Source organism: Saccoglossus kowalevskii, chromosome 18 (assembly GCF_978046115.1).
Source record: "Saccoglossus kowalevskii chromosome 18, keSacKowa6.1, whole genome shotgun sequence".
In the NCBI taxonomy this organism is placed as follows: Eukaryota; Metazoa; Hemichordata; class Enteropneusta; family Harrimaniidae; genus Saccoglossus; species Saccoglossus kowalevskii.
Genome location: NC_140658.1, coordinates 17,917,920 through 17,939,510, shown reverse-complemented (window position 1 = coordinate 17,939,510; position 21,591 = coordinate 17,917,920). Strand labels below are relative to the sequence as shown.

The 21,591-nt window shown below is 34.9% G+C and overlaps 2 protein-coding genes across 4 annotated transcripts; one reads left to right on the top strand and one right to left on the bottom strand.

Moving 5' to 3' along the window:
* Positions 1-1,158: 1,158 nt before the first annotated feature.
* On the top strand, positions 1,159-11,200 carry LOC100370133 (O(6)-methylguanine-induced apoptosis 2-like). The gene is made up of 9 exons (XM_002740041.4): positions 1,159-1,260; positions 3,034-3,155; positions 3,858-3,959; positions 4,949-5,131; positions 5,771-5,882; positions 7,323-7,426; positions 8,147-8,214; positions 8,947-9,137; positions 10,097-11,200. The coding sequence occupies exons 1-9, from the start codon at positions 1,185-1,187 to the stop codon at positions 10,165-10,167; spliced, it is 1,029 nt and encodes a 342-aa protein (XP_002740087.1). The 5' UTR covers positions 1,159-1,184; the 3' UTR covers positions 10,168-11,200.
* LOC144362647 (neurensin-1-like) lies at positions 10,299-17,050 on the bottom strand. Of its 3 annotated transcripts, none has more exons than XM_085493239.1 (2): positions 16,924-17,050; positions 10,299-15,961 (listed from the first exon to the last, which is right to left on the bottom strand). In XM_085493239.1, exon 2 carries the CDS (start codon positions 15,932-15,934, stop codon positions 15,146-15,148), a length of 789 nt encoding a protein of 262 aa, XP_085349365.1. In that variant the 5' UTR covers positions 15,935-15,961; positions 16,924-17,050; the 3' UTR covers positions 10,299-15,145. The 3 variants fall into 3 exon arrangements, with proteins under 3 accessions (XP_085349365.1, XP_085349367.1, XP_085349366.1); XM_085493241.1 differs by lacking the exon at positions 16,924-17,050 and adding an exon at positions 16,527-16,611; XM_085493240.1 differs by lacking the exon at positions 16,924-17,050 and adding an exon at positions 16,161-16,291.
* Positions 17,051-21,591: the final 4,541 nt, after the last annotated feature.

Genomic DNA, 21,591 nt, shown 5'->3' with positions numbered 1-21,591 from the left:
GTATGTAAAACCAGCGCAATTATTACAATATTACAATTTTGAGCTGTACGTTCTCAATAATTATGTTCGAATTGCAGTTAAATGTTTACACTGATTCGCACAGTATGTGTACAATCAGCATTCACAACATTAACAGGGTACTTACAAAATGAAAGCACGACTCCAATTTACCCTTGATTTGCCTTGACCCGGTACCAACTATGCAGCGATCACTGAACCATGCACTGCTATAATACTCACAGTGAATAGCTGAACATGTTGGCCATTAACTTCAACAATATATCAAGTTTATATTCGGTCGAATGCCACCACAAGGAAATGAAAACAACACATACGTGTAACAATAGGCACATCGAGGCAGTCATTTGATAATCATAATACAAACTATTACCGACAACCGGTTATTTCGTTTACTAAATTATTGTTATGTTTATTCCATGGGGGGAGGGGGGTTAGCTGGTACAGGTTACAGGAAATAAAAAAGGCATTTTATGTTTTTAAAAGAAATGAAATGAAAGTTCCATGTACAGTAAAAAATAGGTTTTTACACTTGACAGATAAAGCATTTTTATAATATATTTGATAATTTATGTTTAAGAATCAAAATGGGAAATTGCGTACGAATTGCAACATTTAATGTGGGAAATGCTTTATACGCTTACAAAAAATAAGATCGTTGTACAAATAAAATTACGGACGAATAAAATAGCTGATTACATTTTACACCTTGCCCATGTATACGAATTTACGGTTTTTATTTAATTAAATTACATTATTACGAAAATAAAAACAGTTGATTACATCTTACGAAAATATTCCTTGCCAATCCCCGACAACCGTGATACATGTACCTGTGCAATTCAGAAATTGGCTATCAGAGAGGGCGCTATCTCACGGAGAATCAATTTTTGTGCGCCGCTGCGTCATGTGGCGCCATAGTAACGCGCGGAGGAATATCTAGTATGTTAAAAATACTTATTATCTGAATAGCGTGACTTCAAAACAGAGTGATTGTTGTTAAATATATTTGAGGATACATCATTTGGTAGTTTTACTCTTGTGTTCTATTCGTCAAGACACGCACTAAATATAATGCTATTAAATGTGGAACTATTTTGTTCGGCTCGCCAAGTAACTCAATATTTTATTAGTAGTTGTCAGGTCCCTGTAAATAATGAAACAACATGGCGGACAGTGTACAAACCTTCGACACAGATTACCAACGGATACCAAGTCGACCGTCGGGCAGGATCCATAAGGGTAACACAAAACGATACTTTAATGTAGTTGATAGAATCTGAAGACAAAACATGGTCGTATCTGACGATGTATTTTCAAAACACTTCGTTTCCAATGAACGTCTATAGTTTCCACAACAGTCCTAAAACTAAAAGCCAATGTTGTTGTTTTGACATTGTATTACAACTAGTCTGTTTGCTGAGTTCATGCAAACTAGACTGTACAATCTAGACTTATATGGGCATGTTTGCATTCATAGAAAAAAAGAAATGCCCCTCTCAAATTGAAAAAAAGAAGAAGAAAATACCTCTTCTAGAAAATTAATTTAGGGTGTGGGGTGGTGGTGGTTCCTAAAGCAAGTCCTCCCCATTAGATTCTAGTAATTATTTTAAATAAAAAAACTTGAACCAGAAGTTAAATAGAAAGGTAATTAATATATAAATGCTGAATGTACAAGTCAGTGCTGATTTTTAGTGGAATAATGTTTGTAGCCCCATGTCAAGGATATGTTCAGAAGCACAAAATCCCAGAAATCATTTTTGAATTCTTCCACCATTTATGTTTCACTGGTGAGTTACCTCAAGCACTGTTAGCTCAAGCTACAAAATTACTGCCCAAAATGGACTGTTTTATAGAAAACCTTTTTTGGGCATTGGCGAATGTTTTCCTTATTAAACCCACACCTTGGTTAAAGTTGTATTGTTGACAAAACTTAGTTGAAAGCCAGATTTGTAAATTATGCTGTTTATTACATGTAGTTATTTGTCATAATACTAGGGTCAAGCATTGATGTTTGAATTCTGTCTAAGGTGTGCATAAGAATATTTGCATACAAGTTGTATGAAGTGGTAACATGAGTAAAATAGTCTTCCTATAAATTTGAAAGGAATTATTCATGTGACCTAACGGCTACATAGGAAACAACTCTTATTAGAAAATGCTTTTTTTTTATACCGAATATTGATTTTTGTAATTGTTCATTTTTGATTGTCACACAACGTAATTAGACAGGAGTGATTACTGCCAGAGTTTTGTATCAATCTGAGCTGCAGCGAAGGTCGATGCTACTTTGGCGATAATCAAAAGTATTAGCCAACCTAAGAATATTGTGGGATTATATACTTATCACATGCATATTCGCACATCTTGAAAAAGTGAATCAGTGGATTCGGAGAACTATTGCTGAAATAACAGTGAATACAATTATCATTGCATGCACCTTGTATGTGTATGCCAGGGTTTTTTCTAGAAATAATGAACAAGAGGGAGCACACACATGTGAGGGAGCGGAGCAACTAAGCTAGCACAGAAACAACATGGCGGGCCGGCCTGGAAACGTCATATCGGAAGGTTTCTGCACCGTTTTAACGGTCTATCTATTGCCATTGAAATATTTTTTTAAGTAATTTCAGTGTATTTGGTGTCCAGACACATTGTCAGCTGGTGTTGCTGGGAAGTTTTGACGAAGAAAAATATTTTTGAGAAAGATTTCATGTTGTACGGCAGCCCGGCTCAGGAAATATATTTATAGTTCAATGGGCAATTCGGTGAGACGCCGCCAGCCGAGAGAGTATCAGGGCGCTGCACCCTGTTCCCTGTTCGATTTAGAAAAACCCCTGTGTATGCTGTGTGACAATTCTGTTCATTTGTGATTAGTGCCAACAAGAAATCAAGAGTTCTATCAGTATTCAACGAATGACAATGTTGGTGTATTGGATTTTTTCTAATCATATGCTTTAATACTAAAACATTTCTTTTCAACTTATTGTATCTCAACTTGCATCTTACTTTCAGGCCATGGCATGACTGCAGCTTCCTCCTCAATACCAAGTAGATACCAAACGATAGTAATTGACAATTCCGAGAAGAAAGGATTTAATGCACGTACAAAGCGATTTCAATATGAAACAAATGCTGTAAGTTTGCAGTTTGTATGTTATTATTACTCCACAAATAAAGGGCAACTAAATTCGATAATTTTCATCTTTGTACAACTTACCCTGTTACAAGAACTGTGAATTGCTACTACAATAGGAGTAAATCACAAACGTAACATGACATGGTAAACGCTAAGTAGTTGTACCATATTGTGTGTGACTAGTAGCTAGATTATTTGGTACCATATGTGTGTAACAGTTTGAGTCGCCCATATGGTACGTGATTACTTCAATTAACATAGTATTTACTATGGTGCATATGTGGATTCTGTATTATTAGTAAAAACAAAGTTCTTCAATAAAACATTTACCACATTTTCTCTATTACAAGCACATCTCCAATAGAATATAATCCTGAAATCTCATTTGTTGTATACTGAATCATTAAAATGTGACTTATTTTGACTATTAAATACTATACAAAATAAATGATGTAAGTATATGTGCTATTAATGGAGCATATACAGAGTTGTTAGGACTAAGATCAGGGTGTTGATTGAAAGTTACTGTCTTGCATTGCGATTGATTCATTAGCCATGCGAGGCATCTCCTTGAAAGAGCCATTAGGAAATGGTAACACGTGTTGATAAGACTTGGGTGAAAATTGATGGCTACCATAGTAATATGTGAAATCTAAGTTATCCTAACACCATATTATGTTATGTTATTTTTGTACCACAGAGTGAAAATCCGGGACCTGGCAGTTATGTCAGTCTTAAGGATCCTGATTTCACGACATCATCACTATCCAAAAAAGGCATGGGAGTTGGCTTTGTATCAAAGGTGAGATCAATATACCGTACACAATGTTATACAATCTCCTGATTTAATTCCTGAATTTCTATTTATTTATTTACCTTGTTTTGTGTGGGGAAAATATTTTTTTTTTAAATTATACACGTGTTTATCGACTTGATTCTTTTACTTGAAATTATATTAAAGCCCAGATGTTATAACCTGTGCACACACAGGAATTGAGTCCCAAGTGACAATAACAAAGCACTCTAAAAATGCAAAGGGTCATGGATAGACAATTGTTTGTGAACAATGACACGCTATAGCCGTCTGCCACATACGCAGGTATCCACTCCCCCACTTTAAGATTGTGAAAGTGATTCTCTTATCGGCTTCTGTTTGGTGACTTACAAAGGTACCTCTGAAACAAGAATAGTAAAATTCTGAATGTCGTTCAACTTAGTCACATGCCTTAGCCTGTCACATGATTTGCTTGTCACTTGGCAGCCTGTCACAAAACTTGGCCTACATCATAATATTTAATAATATGAGGTTATTATGAGGATACCTCAAAGTATGCACGAAGACAGTACAGCTGCAGTATTGACCGATGTGCAGCAGAGGTTGATGCACAGCGTACTGTCTGAGTGCATACTTTGAGGTATTCTCGTAATAACCTTATTATTATTATACATCTTTTCCTTCCAAGGATACATCATAGGAATGCCGAAATCCAAAATGTTTAGAACAGAATCAGCAAACTTCTCTGCGTTGAAACTCTGGTGGCAGCCACGTTTGTTTTTATTATTATTCCATATTTGGAATTTGCATTTCCTAATATGGTATGATGAAAATACCATGTAAAATACCGCAAAATTACGGCACACTGTAACTTATGGTGTTACGGTGACACATGTATAATAATAACATTTATTCAAAGATTGCTAAAACGCTATTTGAAAAAAATGTAGAAATTATTCTCTGACTGCATTAGCTGAAAACAATGAAAATAATATTAATGCCATTGTTCTTTTCAGGCTCCTAGAATTCAGAAACGAAGAGGAACAGCGGGTCCAGGGCCTGCTCAGTATGGTCTGCCAAGTGTGTTAAAAAGTAAAAGTGATTTTAATAGGTCCACATCTACTAGTAGTTTTGCCGTACCCATAGCAACAAATGTTAAAGACAAGCTATCAAAACAACCAGCACCTAACTCATACAATGTAAGTACTCACATATTACTTACCAATACTAATGACAGCTCACTGCATTATCTAAATTGCTAGTATAACATCAATGTGTTTATTGCGTCACTTTTCAGGCCAAGTCTGACATTACAACTTTAATATTCTCAACTCAATTTAAATATCTAAAAATAAAAAATAAATATCATATTCTCCACCATGGGTGGGGTGCTCACATGCTCTTATTTTCACAAGAAAAGTGTGGTGAAACCTGTGGTTGAAATATTAGTGACTAATTTATTTAATTCTGCATTTTGCAAATTCAAATCTTAGTATTTTAGAGAATGTCAACAAAATTTATTATATTTACACCAGTGTTACAGTAGTCTATAACTTAACTACTAGTACTTGAATTATATGGATTATATATCTTGATGTACTCTCCATGAACTCATGTTAAAATACATAAATCTGATTGGTGGATACACATGTAAAACATGTGGCCAATCAGAGTTGGTACAGCTATGAAAATAAGACAAAATGGTGGAATGTTGCAGAAGACAGCACACTTTAATACACACTGGCTAAACAGGATGTGTCAGTGTATAAGTAGTGAGGTGATTTGATTTCCAAATTACTTTCCATTTCAACCAGTGCATAATTTACAAATATTTGCAGGTTTCAAAGCGAGCTGTAGAAAAACATTACGGCAGTCAAGTACAAGCCTCATTCAAATCCACTTCAAGGCGTCCAGGTCTGAATGTTGTAAAAGATCATTTCCCATCACCCAGTAAGTATATCATGTGACTTTTGTAGCAGGTGTGTTATTCTCGTTTATTTACAATGGATACTATTAACATACATGTATGCTTTGCAAGGCAATAATCTTTAAACTAACGTTCAAAAGATAATGATGGTGCGAAATATGTCTGGGTTTTTAGAGAAAATGCTTTGTCACAGAATAATAGTCTGTTAAAGGTGCCAAGTATGAAATAATTTGGGGACAAAAAAACAAACCTGCATAGAAATCGGAATAATAGGTCTTTTGATTATCGGAGATGCATTTCAATGGACTTGATTACGGGACAATGCATGACGTAAATTTCACCAGGAAATTCCGCAGTGTGCTCTCCCAATCGCGGACTTAGTCATTTTTACAAGGTTCGCCATTTTTGATGTCACGTGATAATTATGTAAACAATGTCTGTCCAGTTTGTGCGAACTTGCACCTCTATACTTAGTCTTTTGATATATATAACCTAAATTACTGTTCTGAATGAGACAACAGACAGAGAATGTTTTATTTAATAACGTCACAAAACCTTCTCGCTACCTTAAAGGGAGCCCCCTCTCAATGTAACTGCATTACTTCTGGACTATAAGAAAATTCAAAGTAACCCCGTGGTCAGACACCTTTCAATGACAAAGCCAAGAAAAAATATTACAAAAATTTATTGTAAGTTTTTCTTCTGTTAACATATAATTACATTGAAGTGGTACATTCAAGTACTTTTTTGTTTATTCAAAATTTGTTGTGTTTCAAAAGCGATTGTTTTGTCTTTGCTATACTTCCTCATCTAGAAAAGCAGCAGTGCACACATCTTATCAGCTGTGTGTAAACTACAAACAGATATCTTATCAGTTGTTTGTAAATAGCAAATAAAGAAAGTGACCTAACTTAAAACTATTTACCCTCAGTTCAGTTATGTTTGTAAACCATGCATATTAATGAGATGCACGAGTTGGGTGTACACTGGATAAACAAAAACTTGGCAATTTGTTTGCAAACAAGAAAAAAACCAGTTTACTTGTACAAGATATTTTTTTTCAATAAAATAAATACACCAATGCATGTAGCATGCCTTAGGGAGCTATTCGTGTGATTTTCAAAAAAAAATGTGAAAAGTGCCAAAAAAACTATTCTGCTACCTTAATTAACACATCTAAGAAAATACAGGCTCTTTAAACTGTACTAATGCTGCTAACAAAAATGTTGCCCCCCCTTTTCTTTAATTTTTACAATATTTTGTTAGAAATCAGAAACAAATGGTCTAAGTCTTTATTCACGCCATTTGTCAATTCACGACGGTTGCCAAAATAAATTTATAAATTTATGTGATCAAGGTATTACTGAAGGTTTAAAAAAAATAATAGTTGCGAAAATAAAGTAAGTTTAGATATTTCTGAAATTTTTTTGCCTTTGTTTACATGTAATCATCTTCTTTTGCAGGTCAATACAATGTGAGTGATGAACTAACTAAAGATTCTGTCAAAATACCATTTAGTAGTTTTAAATCAACATCACGTAGAATGATGACTGGGACACCACCTTTGGTAAGTTATTATTCTACCAGTGATGGCATATTCTTATTAAATATGCTGTAAATCTAGTGTCTTTGTACTTGAACTACATCTCTTTTGCCAGTGAGTTTGTGACTTGATAATTGAAGAGCTGTATGAGGATTGAATTTCATAAATTGTTGTGATTGTGACTTACAATTTTCTCTTACTAAAATGTGTACCATTGGTGGTATATGCTTAGCCTTTTCACCACCAGACATTCTTGCCCAAATATTTCTGCACTATTTTATTATTTTCTTCAATATTTCTGGACATGAACCCTAATTTTGGAGCCAATAAATGAATTTTGAGTTAATTTTCAGTTTTTACTCAAAACAAATTTGCTATTTTTGTCCCAATCTTGTGAAGGAAAGTGCAGACTATAAACGGGAATATTTTGTGAATTTGTGATGAAAAGAGGGAACTGGTGGTGAAAAAGTTAATTCCTATGTTGTGTATTTGTTGTTGTGTGTCTATGTTGTAAACTGCTGTTACTGTGTTGGCGTTCTCAAAGTGCATCATCGTATGTAGTGATATTAGTGAGTGGATAGCATACTGTAAACAGTTGGAATTTCACAAGAGGTAAACTTTTCAAGAGTCATTAAAAATTGCTAAACGTTGTAGCAGTGAAAATGTTCCTGAGTGCCACAGAGTTTTAGCGAATTCCCAAAATGTTGTCTTCAAAAATGCCATAAAATTCGTTGTTGTTTTCAGAATCCCGGACCAGGACACTACAAACCATTTGAGCCATCAACGGATCCTGTTAAAAGGCAAATCTTGCCGTGAGTATTCATTACATACTTATTTTCACTTTTGCGATATTCTCCGCAGATTTCCTTCAGGATTTTCTCTTTTTTTTCTGGTTATGTTAGTCTTATCACTGAGCCATGGTACATGGCTGCATTAATCACAGTTGTCATAATCCTTACCAATCTGTTCCCAGTGAGGATGTGTAAAAAGTCAATGCCTACTCTTTGATGATAAAGTTTGCCCAGTAGCAATGTACAGGAGTAGAATTTCATTTTCCTTGGTTGCTTAGTTACCATGCGTACAGGGGGGTGGGAGAAAAGATCAATGTTGATTTATCATCGTTCATCAGGAATACACAGTTTCAGGCAGATACAGTATTGTACTAGACAAGCTTCAGTTTTGTACTAAATATATTAATTTTGTATAGGCTTCTTAGTTACCTTTGATAATTTAGAAAATATTTAAAAATATTAAAAATGTGTTTTTTCTTATAATATAATTTTTAATGAATTAGTGTTCATGTACATGCATTTGTAATATATCTTTCAGGTATAAGATAGTTTGTTTGTCTCTACAGCTGGGAATAAACAAAAGCAAATGGGCTCACAAACAACTCGTAAAACCTCATGATAAACTCACAAGGAAACTTAAAACGTGTTCATTTTCATAAATTGTGGGAAATGAACAGTTGTAGACAAAAACTAATGATTTTATATTTGTAAAACTCTTCACTGAATGAACTGTACATTTTCTTTCATTTCTAGTCGTAAGCATTATCTGTGCATTTCTGCACCAGCTATGCCACTGCCACCACCGCTACCAGAACCAGGTCCAGGTAGCTATGACACCGTGGATTACGTAGGACCAAGTAAACACTACATGTCAAGCAGTGTGTTTGTTTCTAATACAAGTAGATGGACTGGTGATGTCACAAATGCTGATATACCAGGACCAGGTAGGTTATTCATTATACATCTGATCTGGCAATGAAACGAATGCCACTTGTAGAAAATTGTATGATAATACAGTTGCCTTGTTTGAACAGTGTTCGTCATAATTATGTCACACTTAATCACTTTTTCTTGTTCACATGCAACAATAGAATCATAACTAAATGCAAAATCACGTCACTAGATGGTGTAAGACAAAAAAAACATAATCTTTTCTGAGTAATTAGGGATGTTATATCTCTCTACATTATGACAACAAGTTGAAGCTAGAAAAGATTGTAACAATAAAGTTTTTAACACAAGGTTATTACTTATATGCTCTCAGGCAGTGCAGATTGCATGGATAATACGCTCCCTGTACTGCCTTCTTGTTTTACAGTATTATAGCATTAACTATGTACTATTGTGGGTTGTTATCTAGCATTACACAGATCTACAAAATACCCAATACTTGATTGAAGATTACAAATGATCCTCTTGTTATGTAGCTCACTGATTCATATATAAAAAGCACTGACATTTAAACTGTTTCAAAGCACAGCCCCCAAAATAAACATGCTGTAAAAACACCAAAATTTTATGATTCATGTTTTGTTTATTTATTAACCAACCCTCTTGGAGTGTTTCTCTCCTCCTTTTAAACTTAAATTAGCATTGAAACGTTTCTCTGAGAGTAAAAATAAAGGATGCTTTAAAGTTAGCAATGCGGCACAATTGTGTAATCTACTGGAATTTCAGAAGCCAAATAATTACATTGATTTTTGAGGTCGGGTAGAGTTTTTATGGTAATTTGATCTGATATTGATATACAAGACATTCAGAATCTTTCAAAAAATATTGTTTCAAAATTGTTATATCTAATTGGGGAGCAATAATCCAAAGGTGATTAGTGGCCTTGTTGATTTTGGAAATTCTTAAATTAATATTTTTTGTTGAATAATCTTTTTTTTCTGTCTTATTGCAGCTACGTACAGACCTGAAAATTTGGGTAATAAGCAGTCGTTTTTCTACAATGCACAGAACCGCTGGATTTGATCACTTTGACTTTCATATCTTGCACAACAAACTGATATCCGTCCAAACTGATGTTTGCCCGAATGACCTTGTCCGCCCAAACTCCACTTGGAGTTCTTCCAAAATCTGTAAAATTACGAAGTACAACAACATTAAATTTAAACTGTATTTTATTTTCTCTTTAATGTTGTACATACTGTATATATAACTATATTAAAATGTACAAAAATTACATGCATTTTTCAATACATTTGTAATTATTAAAAATATTTGTACATTAAAATTATTTTTTGGTTTGTTTTTAAGTACATGTCTTGTGATCTCTTTATCAAACTATGGACTAGATTGCAGTGAGTGCAATTAAATTTAAACAAACTCTGGAAGAGAAATAAAGCGAATGACATTTTTTCTGTACTGTGCTACTGCTGGGTATCTCATACAGGTTTTGGATTTTAATCCATATTTGTAATTTTCAACTAGTGTAAAATGAAGACCTGTCAAAACTGAACGTCTTTTCCAATGTATTCATAGCCTTGTAAACTATCCTCTTTTTAATCTAAATAGGAATCTGTTAGTTGTGATATATTGAAGCTCACCTGCGATACGAATACATATCTAATGTGAGAGATTTCATCAACATCATTGCACAATTGACATCGTTGTTTTGTTTTCCTTTTGAGAGATGCATTAAAATGCATCCATCAACATCATTTAGATATGTATCATGTCTTTTACGTCAAATATACTAGCAAAAGCAATTGGAAGCAGTCTTGTGATTCATGAGACGGAATGAATATATACAAGGTGAACAATGAAAACTAAAGATTCAACGGTGATTGAGTCATCACCAAGTTGATTTAAGAAGCCAACGAATTAATTTATTTGCAGTGTGAATGTAAAGACGCGACTATAGAAAATTACTTGTTGAAGACACAAAAAATAAAAAGAGAAGATTTTGAAATTATTTTATGAAATAATATGCACCAACAACTTCTTTCATTTATAAGTTTTAACCTATGTACTGATTAAATAAATAAGGTCTGGTTTGAATCGATATTTCATGTCAGCAATTGCTTAGAAATAGCGTATCAATAATTATGTCTATACGTATATAATTTTTTTTTTCTCGATTATGACAATTTCTAATAAAATTTGGGTGTAAGGAACTTATTCATTTGTGGGCTGGTTAAAAAGAAATAGTTATATATTCTGGCTAATTTATTATTCCTGTACTACAAGAGATCAGAGAAAGAAAATTGTACATATGCTCCCTATTATTAGATTAGTCAGCTATGTAAACATGGCAATTCAATCCCAGTAGTTTACAGTGAATAATTTACATTATGCACTGGTAATCCAATATGGCTGCTACTCTTTCTTTGAATTATTACTAGCAACTCCCACACGAAAAGTATTCCCAATATAGAAAAGACAGAATTGACTATAAATAAAAAATTAAAGAGAAAATTTCAAAAGGGATAACAACAAAATAATGTATGCAAGTAAAGAAACATAAAACAAAATATGACTGGCTTCTATTGTGTATTGCAGTAAATGGCAAGATTTAAGTAAATACAATCTAAAAATTGGCATATTCCATTAATTGTAAAGATTATGCAATTTTATTTTTCAGGAATATCTCTCTTGGTACATGTTTTGTGATAATTATAAATCAGAAAATAAAATCATAAATTCTCTATTAAAAGTGACACTGAACAGATTCAAAGATTAACTCACTGATGCACTGCGAGTGTTCTGTATAACGGAGGAAATCTGAATTACCAAGGAACACTTCAATGTAACATAATGTGATGCTAATATCATGTCTTATGTACATTTTCGCTCTGTGACCAATACAGGATACAATACTAGACAAGTACTAATATTATACATTTTCTAATTACATTCTACATGTTTATTGGGCCATGCTCAGAGAAACATACCATTTATTCCATTTAAATGGAAATTGTGACTTTTTCACTTAAGTTAATTCTTTATACTTTCCTTTATTCTGACTGCTGATTTGTGTCTGCAAATTTCTTTCAGGATGCCAGCTAAGTTGACCTCCTCTTCCAAAATAATGGTCCGTCCCTAATTTAATATTTTATCTTGATGTTCCTTCGCAGGAGTCAATATATTCGAGATGCTGTAGTATTAACTGTGTCACAAATGTACTAATGTCAATATTATACACAATGACAGACAAATTATGCTGAATACAAACAGCCTTAAATGAACACATCTGACTGGCATGCCCATCTATTGGACTGTACAAACTAATTTTGCTTCAGTCGGCAACTCAATATCACAACTACTGCTCACTTGTTATATGTTAAATTGCACAACTTGACTGCACAAAAAAACTCTATCTAACATTAAATATAAAATATTGAAATTTACATAGTTACACAAAATATAATCTAAAATATACATACATAAATAAATACATATATATTGCTTATCTGTATAATTCAATTAAATTGGAAATAATTGTCTAGAAAATTGGTCAAATTGAAACTGACTTAGAAATTATTTTGTTTATTATATTTTTCAATTGCCTGGATTTGTGAGTGATTTTTTTCTCTAAGTACGTGGCTTTTACAACATGATATAAAATTATATTCCACTTTGTCAATAGTAATCTGTCAGTAATGTAATCAGGCAAATAAAACATTCAATGTAAGGGATTACCTATTTGAAACTTTGTGGAGCAGGAGGATTTTTGAAAAAAAAATGATGTCGACTGAAATCAAGAATTCCACAGACTTAATAGTAAGAAGAAAAAAACCTTATTGAGAAAAATAATGTTACCACAATAGTGTGAATACATTTCGTGAAGAGCCACCCCATTACTGGCTTCCATCCAATGTGAACATCGACAATATGGCAATGTATGATAATCAAATTATCTATTTTACCTCAGTGAAAAAAATAAAAAGAACATAAAAGTATTGTGTATCCACGTTGTGGCTGTATTCATGGTGTTGAGACGAACTGGCTGTTCTATTCACTGGATAACCATGAGAAAATCCACGGATTACATTTGCAATATTGATAAAGGCCAACTGAAGAAAAACAAATTCATACTAGCTCAAAGCTAAACACGATCCTTGTCTAACGAAAAGTGTGTTCATAACTTGTTATTTCTAACCATAGTTGAGTATATATTAAATACTATTTCAGGAATTGGGATGAACAGAAAAAAAGACTTATATTCTTGCACACCATGGCTGTTACTTGTAACAGGCTGGCTTCTATTCAAAGTGATCGACTATCAGTATTATGCAGTGTTATACGAAAATACAGAAAATGTTGCCATAGTAACGCGTATGCGGGCGGGCACGTAATTACACTTTTGCTATTTTCCCGGATAAGCAAATCCGCAAAAAATATAAAAATAGTGATAATGATTAGATTAGATTTATATGTTTGACGAAAACAGGAATATGTCATGTTAATACATGTAATGCCAAATTACGTCATCGATGTTTACCCAAACTGAATGATAGAATATGACAGGTCATAGGTCACACTGTCGCACTATTCAAATGATTGCTTTCATGATTAAAATTCATAAATTTAATTCCAAGTGGATACAAACGACCAGATTTAATTTGAATTGACGACAGATGTTACTGTGTATAGAAAGGTCGTTTCAGGATGCCATATACTGTATACACACTTATCTGGAAAATTCCACTTCCCGAAATAAAAGAATCAAATCAAAAGCGTTTTTAGTTGAACACAGGTTGTTCAGTCAAGCTACCTTATCAGGCACGTGTACAATTTCTAGTCTGCCTTTCGCAGTAACATCATACCTTCCCCCAGCAGCGATATTAACAATTTCTTTATCATTTCAAATGCAAGTTCTCATCACTTAAAATCACAAGTTTTCACTACCCTGATTTGAAACATGTTTCTTATTAATCACATTTTAGTAATTCTGGTTGAAACTGGAAGATACTGAAAATTATCGGCAATAGCATGTGCCGAGGCTGGCAATTGAACAAGCGGAATGACGCCATGATACTTACAGAAATGTAACACTATATCACAGTATATCACGTTAGAAACAAATCGAATCACCTGTCGTATTGTGAAATACTAGTATACATTTCACCTGCTCGGTTTAGCTAGTTACATAACATTAAACGTGTGTGTCAGCGCAGTGATATTGCCCATTTTCCGAGAACTAAGAAAAGAATGATGGCACACGTGAAGTATAGAATGAAATGTTAACTGAGTCTCAGGGGCCAGGAAAACAACCGCTCATCAGAATACTGCACCAGCGGAGCAATTATATACTGAGACAACACCACAACAATCATAGCTGTGTTTTCATCGTCTTAACACCACCCTCCCACTCAAAACATAAAAGATAACAACAACAAAAACACTGCGTATGTTGCTATGGCAGCATTATACGTCATATCAACCTTGAGTAAAAATCAGATCCACACGAAACTAACCATGGGAATGGATGAACACTAGCATTTTCAGGAAATGAAAAAAATAAATATGAAACGTGTTCTCCGATATATCAGTTCGTCGATATTTGTCGCTGCCAATTAATATTGTCAGACGACAAAATTACTTTTGGTTGGGGTTACTCGTGTCGTATTACATACAATTCACAGACGATTTGTCAGAAACCACGATTGTACGTGACAGTAATAAACAATATTACTCGTCTCGGTTTAGAGCCATACCATTATTTCTTGTAACAGGAAGAATAAAACGATACTGAAGACGAAAGCTGGGGCGTATCAAGACGAATTGGGCCGAAAAAACTGTGCTTCTGAGACGTCATAAGAGTGAACATATCAAAGTAGTCTGTCAAATTTTAACATGAAAAATGTGTCTCAATTGTGTCTTAAAGTGAGACAAATACTAGTAGACCACAAATATATTATTGGCCTGGGGGACAAATCAATTAATTACACTACAATGAATTGGATATTCCAATGTTCCCGAAATGTTACAAGAATAGTGAATAATTTCACCCCTGCACGTTCACAGCACCTTCTTTGGCAACTACTGCTTCTTCTGTCGTTCGTTTTGGTTGGACACTTTTCACCTGCGAAGTACAAGGAACTGGGTCTTCTTGGCCAATAGCGAACGTCGTACCATAAGAAATATAAGGCGGGTATGAATCCAGGGTTTGTACTTTAAATCCATCTAGTTCGTCGTCGTCAAATTGTCCGATAAATGCCGGTATAAGTAGAGCTATGGCGAGTACGAAGCCACCTACGCACAAAATAACCAAACCTGCCAATTTGGCCACGTCTAAGCGGTAGTTGAATGTGACTGCCTGGTCGTCGATTACTACGGAGTCATTTTCATAACCAAGAATTTCTTTACGCTGAGGAACCAAGTAACCAATAAGCAGGGCAATCGTGCCAAGAATTAGTAAATTAATTCCAGCCCAAATTGCGGCTTTCCACCAAAACGGGGAGCATCGCCGCCGCGATGGAGGTATTAAAAACTGATAATCATCTCGGAAAACATCCTCACTGTCTTTGAAATTAGGATCCTCTTCGTAAAAATGATGTAAGTAAGACTTTACTCCGAAATCCGAAGAGAGGGACGTGGTTCCTGACGTCTCCGTGGTGTCGCTTTCCGTCAACGACGGGTGCCAGTGGGATTCAGTGACACTCTCGAGCGCCGGCCGTTTGGTCAGTTTTCCTCGCATTCGTCGTTTTTTAGGTGGGTGATGTCTCTCTGGTGTTTTGCCGTTATCAGACTCGCCAGAACTGCTACGAATAATGGCGCGCGATGGCCGATCCATTTTTAAAAACGACCGTACAGATCAACCCTGTTAATAAAGAAAAAAACAAAACGTTAATGTCGACAACTTAAATAAACCATGAAAAGAAATGATTACAGAAACTAAAATGAAAAAAAAATCTAAGCAGTATTAATCAATTCTGATATTAACAAATCTGGCAGATTAATGATTTTTTTTTTTCAGATTGCAAATCGAGCTCGAAAATTAAAAACGTAAAATTTCACACTTTTGTTAGGCAACTGTCAAATATTCAATAATCACAACGTCGCGTATGTAATTGGGTTACACAGATGTCACATATTTCTACATTCACTTGTTAATATATGCATAAACAGCCACGTCAACATGCACGGCTATACAATGAGATCATCCAGGTTGCTGTGTTATTGTTATCACATATGGATAGTGTAGAGAATACACGGAATCACACACCCACGCAGTGTAACACAGTGATGCAAATATGCAGTGGATTAATATACACCAACATATTAAAAACGAATAAGATAATTAAAAAAAAATTACGAAAAAATGCTTAAAACTGAAAAAAAAACGCTGTATAACCCAAAAGGCGATAAAATATAGGAATACAGACCTTACAATTTGTCATTTGTCAAGAGTATGGGCGCCATATGCTTAGAGCGTAAATTTTCTCGCTCGTTACAGCTGAACCAGCCCCAGTCTGTTAAACAGGCAGCCTCATTCGCGATTTATTTATGTACATCGTAATTACAGTCACGGTAAATCAGAGCATAATGATATCGTCACAACGCGTTCATTAAATCAGTACATACTGTGCTTGATTAATATTTTCTACAGATAATTAAATATTGTGGTGTCAATATATATATATATATAAAATAAAAAAAATAAAAAAGACACGAAAATCATTTTCCTGAGAATGACTGTTTGGTGACCTTGATCAAATGAAAGGAAACAACAGTCAAATTCGACATTATCAAATCACACGTTTGCTCGATTTTCACCCTTACCTGTCCTGCTTCTATACGATCATTTCCCTGAGATGCAACTCCTTACTCTTGTTGATTTACTGAAGTGAACCTCACAATGTGTACATATGAATCTCCAGGTTCTTAAAATGACTCAATAGACGCCTACTGCATCCACAATATAATAGGCCATACAAGGTAAATTTTTAGTTACGCGCGCTTATAAAATACAAATATGTTCCAATGCGCACATCATATTATCAATATGATCAACATAACTTATTTTTTGTTTGTGGTTTGTAATTTGAGTGGACAAATACCGAAAAAAACACGATTTTTGCATCTCTTCCTTGTTTTAGTGTACAGGAAAAATGACAACACACGAGTCTCATTCTAATAACATGTGGAGCTTTCGATTTTCTCGCGATGTATGTGTAATATTGTGTATCGAACAATTAATGTGTTTGCTGTAAAAGGCAGTACGCTTATAATGTATATTTATTTATTTTGCTATGATAGTATGTCGCCAAAAATGATAAATAAATAAATAAAACAAATTAGTTTTGTTATTAGCATTCTTGTACATAAACTTGACTGAAGTCACTGATAGAAACGGAAACTAAAATGTGTTATATCTCCGGTAAAGTAGAAAACATTGCGACTGGACATTTGATGTAAAGGGAAGCAAGATATCAATAAGTCACGTGACTTATTGATCTACTATTTAAATCATCAACACGGAGGCATTGAGAGTTGCATGTTATAAATTCAAGTCATATTTGAATTGCTTCAACATCCGGGTTTATTAAAGAAGCACTCCGAAAGCACTGGGACTGTTATGTGACATATTTTATTCGGCCAAGCAGATCCGCCGATATGTAAATGTAATTGGCGTACTATGGGTATAGTGGATGTATTGAGCGTCCATTAATGGAGAACTAACAATCAATACCGAAGTAATAAAACATCAAGACATTTGAATGTTACGTAACGCTTGGTAACGAGTATGGCTGGGACTTCACGATTTAAGATCACTCGAGTGTATCCAATGCTGGCAATACTTGTATGTACTATGATGAAATTATTTGCACATATCTGTTAATCGACTTAATTAGCTGATTACTAGCGAATGGCTGTGTGATATCTGTCATCGTTTGGGCTCATGTGAGGTTCTGGACGGAACTTGGTTCAGTGATTTGGAACTAATTACGATATAACCGTCGCTATCCGGACTACTATTTCTGACAGTTGGTATTCGCAGTTAGTAATATAGTGAACGATTAATCAAAAGATATGACGTGTTCAGTACTTAGTGTGATTGGCTTTATTATTGAAAGTTACGCCCTAGAATCTTTAAACTGCTTTGTAATTGGTTAAAGTTTTGAAAGTGAATAAAGTTGTTTTAGTTGGTCTTGGCGAGTACACGAGAAGAGACAGAGTCTTGAGACGCAGTCTTGGAGAGTCTAGGGACAGAGTCTTGGGTCAGCCTTGCGATAGTCTTGGGGACTTTTCCCCAGGACGCTGTGTCATATCAGGGAGCTGTAATGAGAACCTCCCTGGTCATATAGAGTACTCGATTGACTGACTAAGACGAGAGTTGAAACGTATTTCGTTGTGTGTGTCTTATTTGACTGTAAAGTTTAAGTGACTTTCCCGATCCCGTACCTCAAGGGGACGCGATAGAGAGACGAGACGAGATTTCCCCCTGACACGTGTGGAGAACCCAGAGGAGAAGAATTCCCCTCTGATAGTACACCAGACGATGTTTCTGAGATGGGGTACAGTCATAGATGAGCCATTTAATGTTAATAATGGGGTACGACTAAAAATATCTTTCTTTTCACCTCATTCTCACCATTTAATGGGTAAGTGTTGACCGAATGCCATGAGCTGAAATACATGGGTCATTACATCGCTGGTGGCATTAATGATGACAGATATATATATATCGCCAGTGTCGTGTGCTCAGGGAATTAAATTGACTAGAAAGTTGCTATGCTGGTGTTAAAGTATAGTTATTTAGAGCTTATTGCACACTGTTTTATGCCACCCTCCTGTGGTGGAATTATCGTGCCCATGGTTTTAGGAGGTGAATGTAGCATATAACATTATTATGGTAAGAACGGTGTAGCGTTTGTCAAGACAGCATGTTCAATCTGGCCTCGGGTACAGCTCAAATATCTAAAAGGTCTTCTCAATTATTTACCAGTTTCTGTTCGTTTTGACAGTATTCTGAGAATCGCAATGCATTTTGGTATAATGCACAATTTGTTCACACCTTGTCCGTTGTGAGAGAAAGTCTATTTGCCTTGGCCATATTGATGATTCAGCCAATCACATGCCACTAAAACTCCAGAGAATCAAGAAAAAATATTCTAGTAGATTATGTGAATGCCAAAGGCTAGAATACAATAACAGCGTTTATTTAATTGTGCCGTTAATATGCACTGTGCGATAATCCATTAATGTTTTGACAGAGCACCCAGCTCACTCAACGTCCATAGTGTACATGTATATGGACATGGTTAATAAAGTTATACCGTTAAATTTGCCCAAAATAATCAATCACACATTCGGTAATTATCTATTTCAAATAATATTGTTCATATTCATGTCATATTCATTTCATATAAAATTAGCAGTGGTGGAGATTTAATTAATGTGTGTGTTTTTTAAAACATGTAGACTGAAAACCACGCCACTTTAACAATCTTCAACGTCGTCTCGAGAAACAGAACTACCGTTTTGCCTGATATAACGAACATTTTGTCTGATATAACGAACATTTTGTCTGATAAAACGAACATTTCGTCTGATATAACGAACATTTTGTCTGATATAACGAACATTTTGCCTGATATAACGAACATTTTGTCTGATATAACGAACATTTTGTCTGATATAACGAACATTATGTCTGATATAACGAACATTTTGTCTGATATGACGAACATTTTGTCTGATATAGCGAACATTTTAGTCATCAACTGAAGCTGATATGTGTTCTTGGAACAAGGATTATAAACTAAGATAATGCGTAATCTTTCCGTATTTTGTGATGTTAATCGACGATAACGCTGAGATTACGAGGCTACAGAGACAAGAGAGCGACAGCGTCTCGTATATCTGAACCAATGCCTTCATAAATCAGCGATAACCCCCGCAGCGTTTTCTTTACGACAGGTAGCCAAACTATTCTAGTGTTCCAATTTCATTTAAATTCGACCAGGTGTACTCGGATTCTCAGGTTTTCAAATTGTTAGTTCGTTGTAAAACAGCAATTAGTTGCAACCATAAATAAATACTTCCGCGCGTTACCCTGGGTAACAATTACCCTTTATGGAACGTCATGACCTTATTACAAGATATGTGTCGGAAATATATGTCAACATAATGAACACGTACGTCTTATTACATCTAATTATACGAGTGTTTAGAATGGCGTAATACAAACTTAATATTGATATTGGAATTTACAGATTCAGAATTTGTTTTCGAGACAAATAACAAATATAATGTATATATGTGCGCAAATCTTATCATTTATTCATAACATGACGCAGCATGTATCTCGATTACAATTTATTTTGACTCTAGATTATCGTGTCTAGTGATCGCATACAATGATTTGTCCTAGTGTCGAATATATATATAAAGAATAGATATTAGATATATATCAATTATAGTACTCCTTCGATACCATGTATATTAGAGCTTGTTCACCTTGCCCCGTAAAACATCCGGGTTAGTAGCATTGCATTCTGGGTAATACTTACGTCATTGGTCTTATCATAGTTATAAGGCTAATATTATTTATTGACGCCTGGTACACTGGAAAAGAAATTCTCAACTTAATACACGGGGACCGACCCCATCCAAATAACGTCCAAATTTTATCGAATTTTCGCTAGTCGCTTAAATTTATGGCTTCCTTGTCGTGAGGGTATTATTAAATATAGTCATGTATTTATCCCATTTATGTGTACTCTTTTCGGTTTCAAAGGGAACATTTTGCTCATCATTTTCGGCAAGGTTTTCTTATCTTGCCCGTTGAGCAAAATTGTTTGTTTAATTTACTACCGCTATATTTTCAATGGCGTCATTAGCGTAAAGAAGGCACTAAAAAAAAAAATAGGCCCAACTCACTTTGAACTTGAAGGGCGGTGGTCGTCGCGCCACGCATGCGCGAAATATGGGTCTCATAAGAACAACGATGGCGACTTTGACCGTTGTTCAGACCAACGAGTACAAACTGAGACGCTACCAAGCTTTGATTAGGTAATTTCTTTGATAAATAGTTCATGTCTCTTTCAGGTCAAAACTCGTAATTTAAAGCTTGGTAACGTCCCAGTTTGTACTCGTTCGTCTGTGCAACAGTCAAAGTCGCCATCTTTGTTTATATGAGACCCATACCGACTACCGCCCTTTAAAGAGACACTTCCAGTTAAGCCTAATCTCACAACAAATTTACTTTCTGGATTAAAATTACAATGGATAACAAAAGATAGATTAACTTTTTAAACAACCTAAACAATAGTGCCCCATGATTCTTTGGTGCAATCCCTGGGCTTGGAAGGTTCCCCTTTAACTGTTCTTGCCGGGATTAGAGATTTGTATGGATTGAACGACGCTTTCAGCGGCTGTTGAGGTTTGTGTTATTATAATGTAACTTCGGCTCAAAAGGGTTCCATTCCAAACAAGGGAACCCAT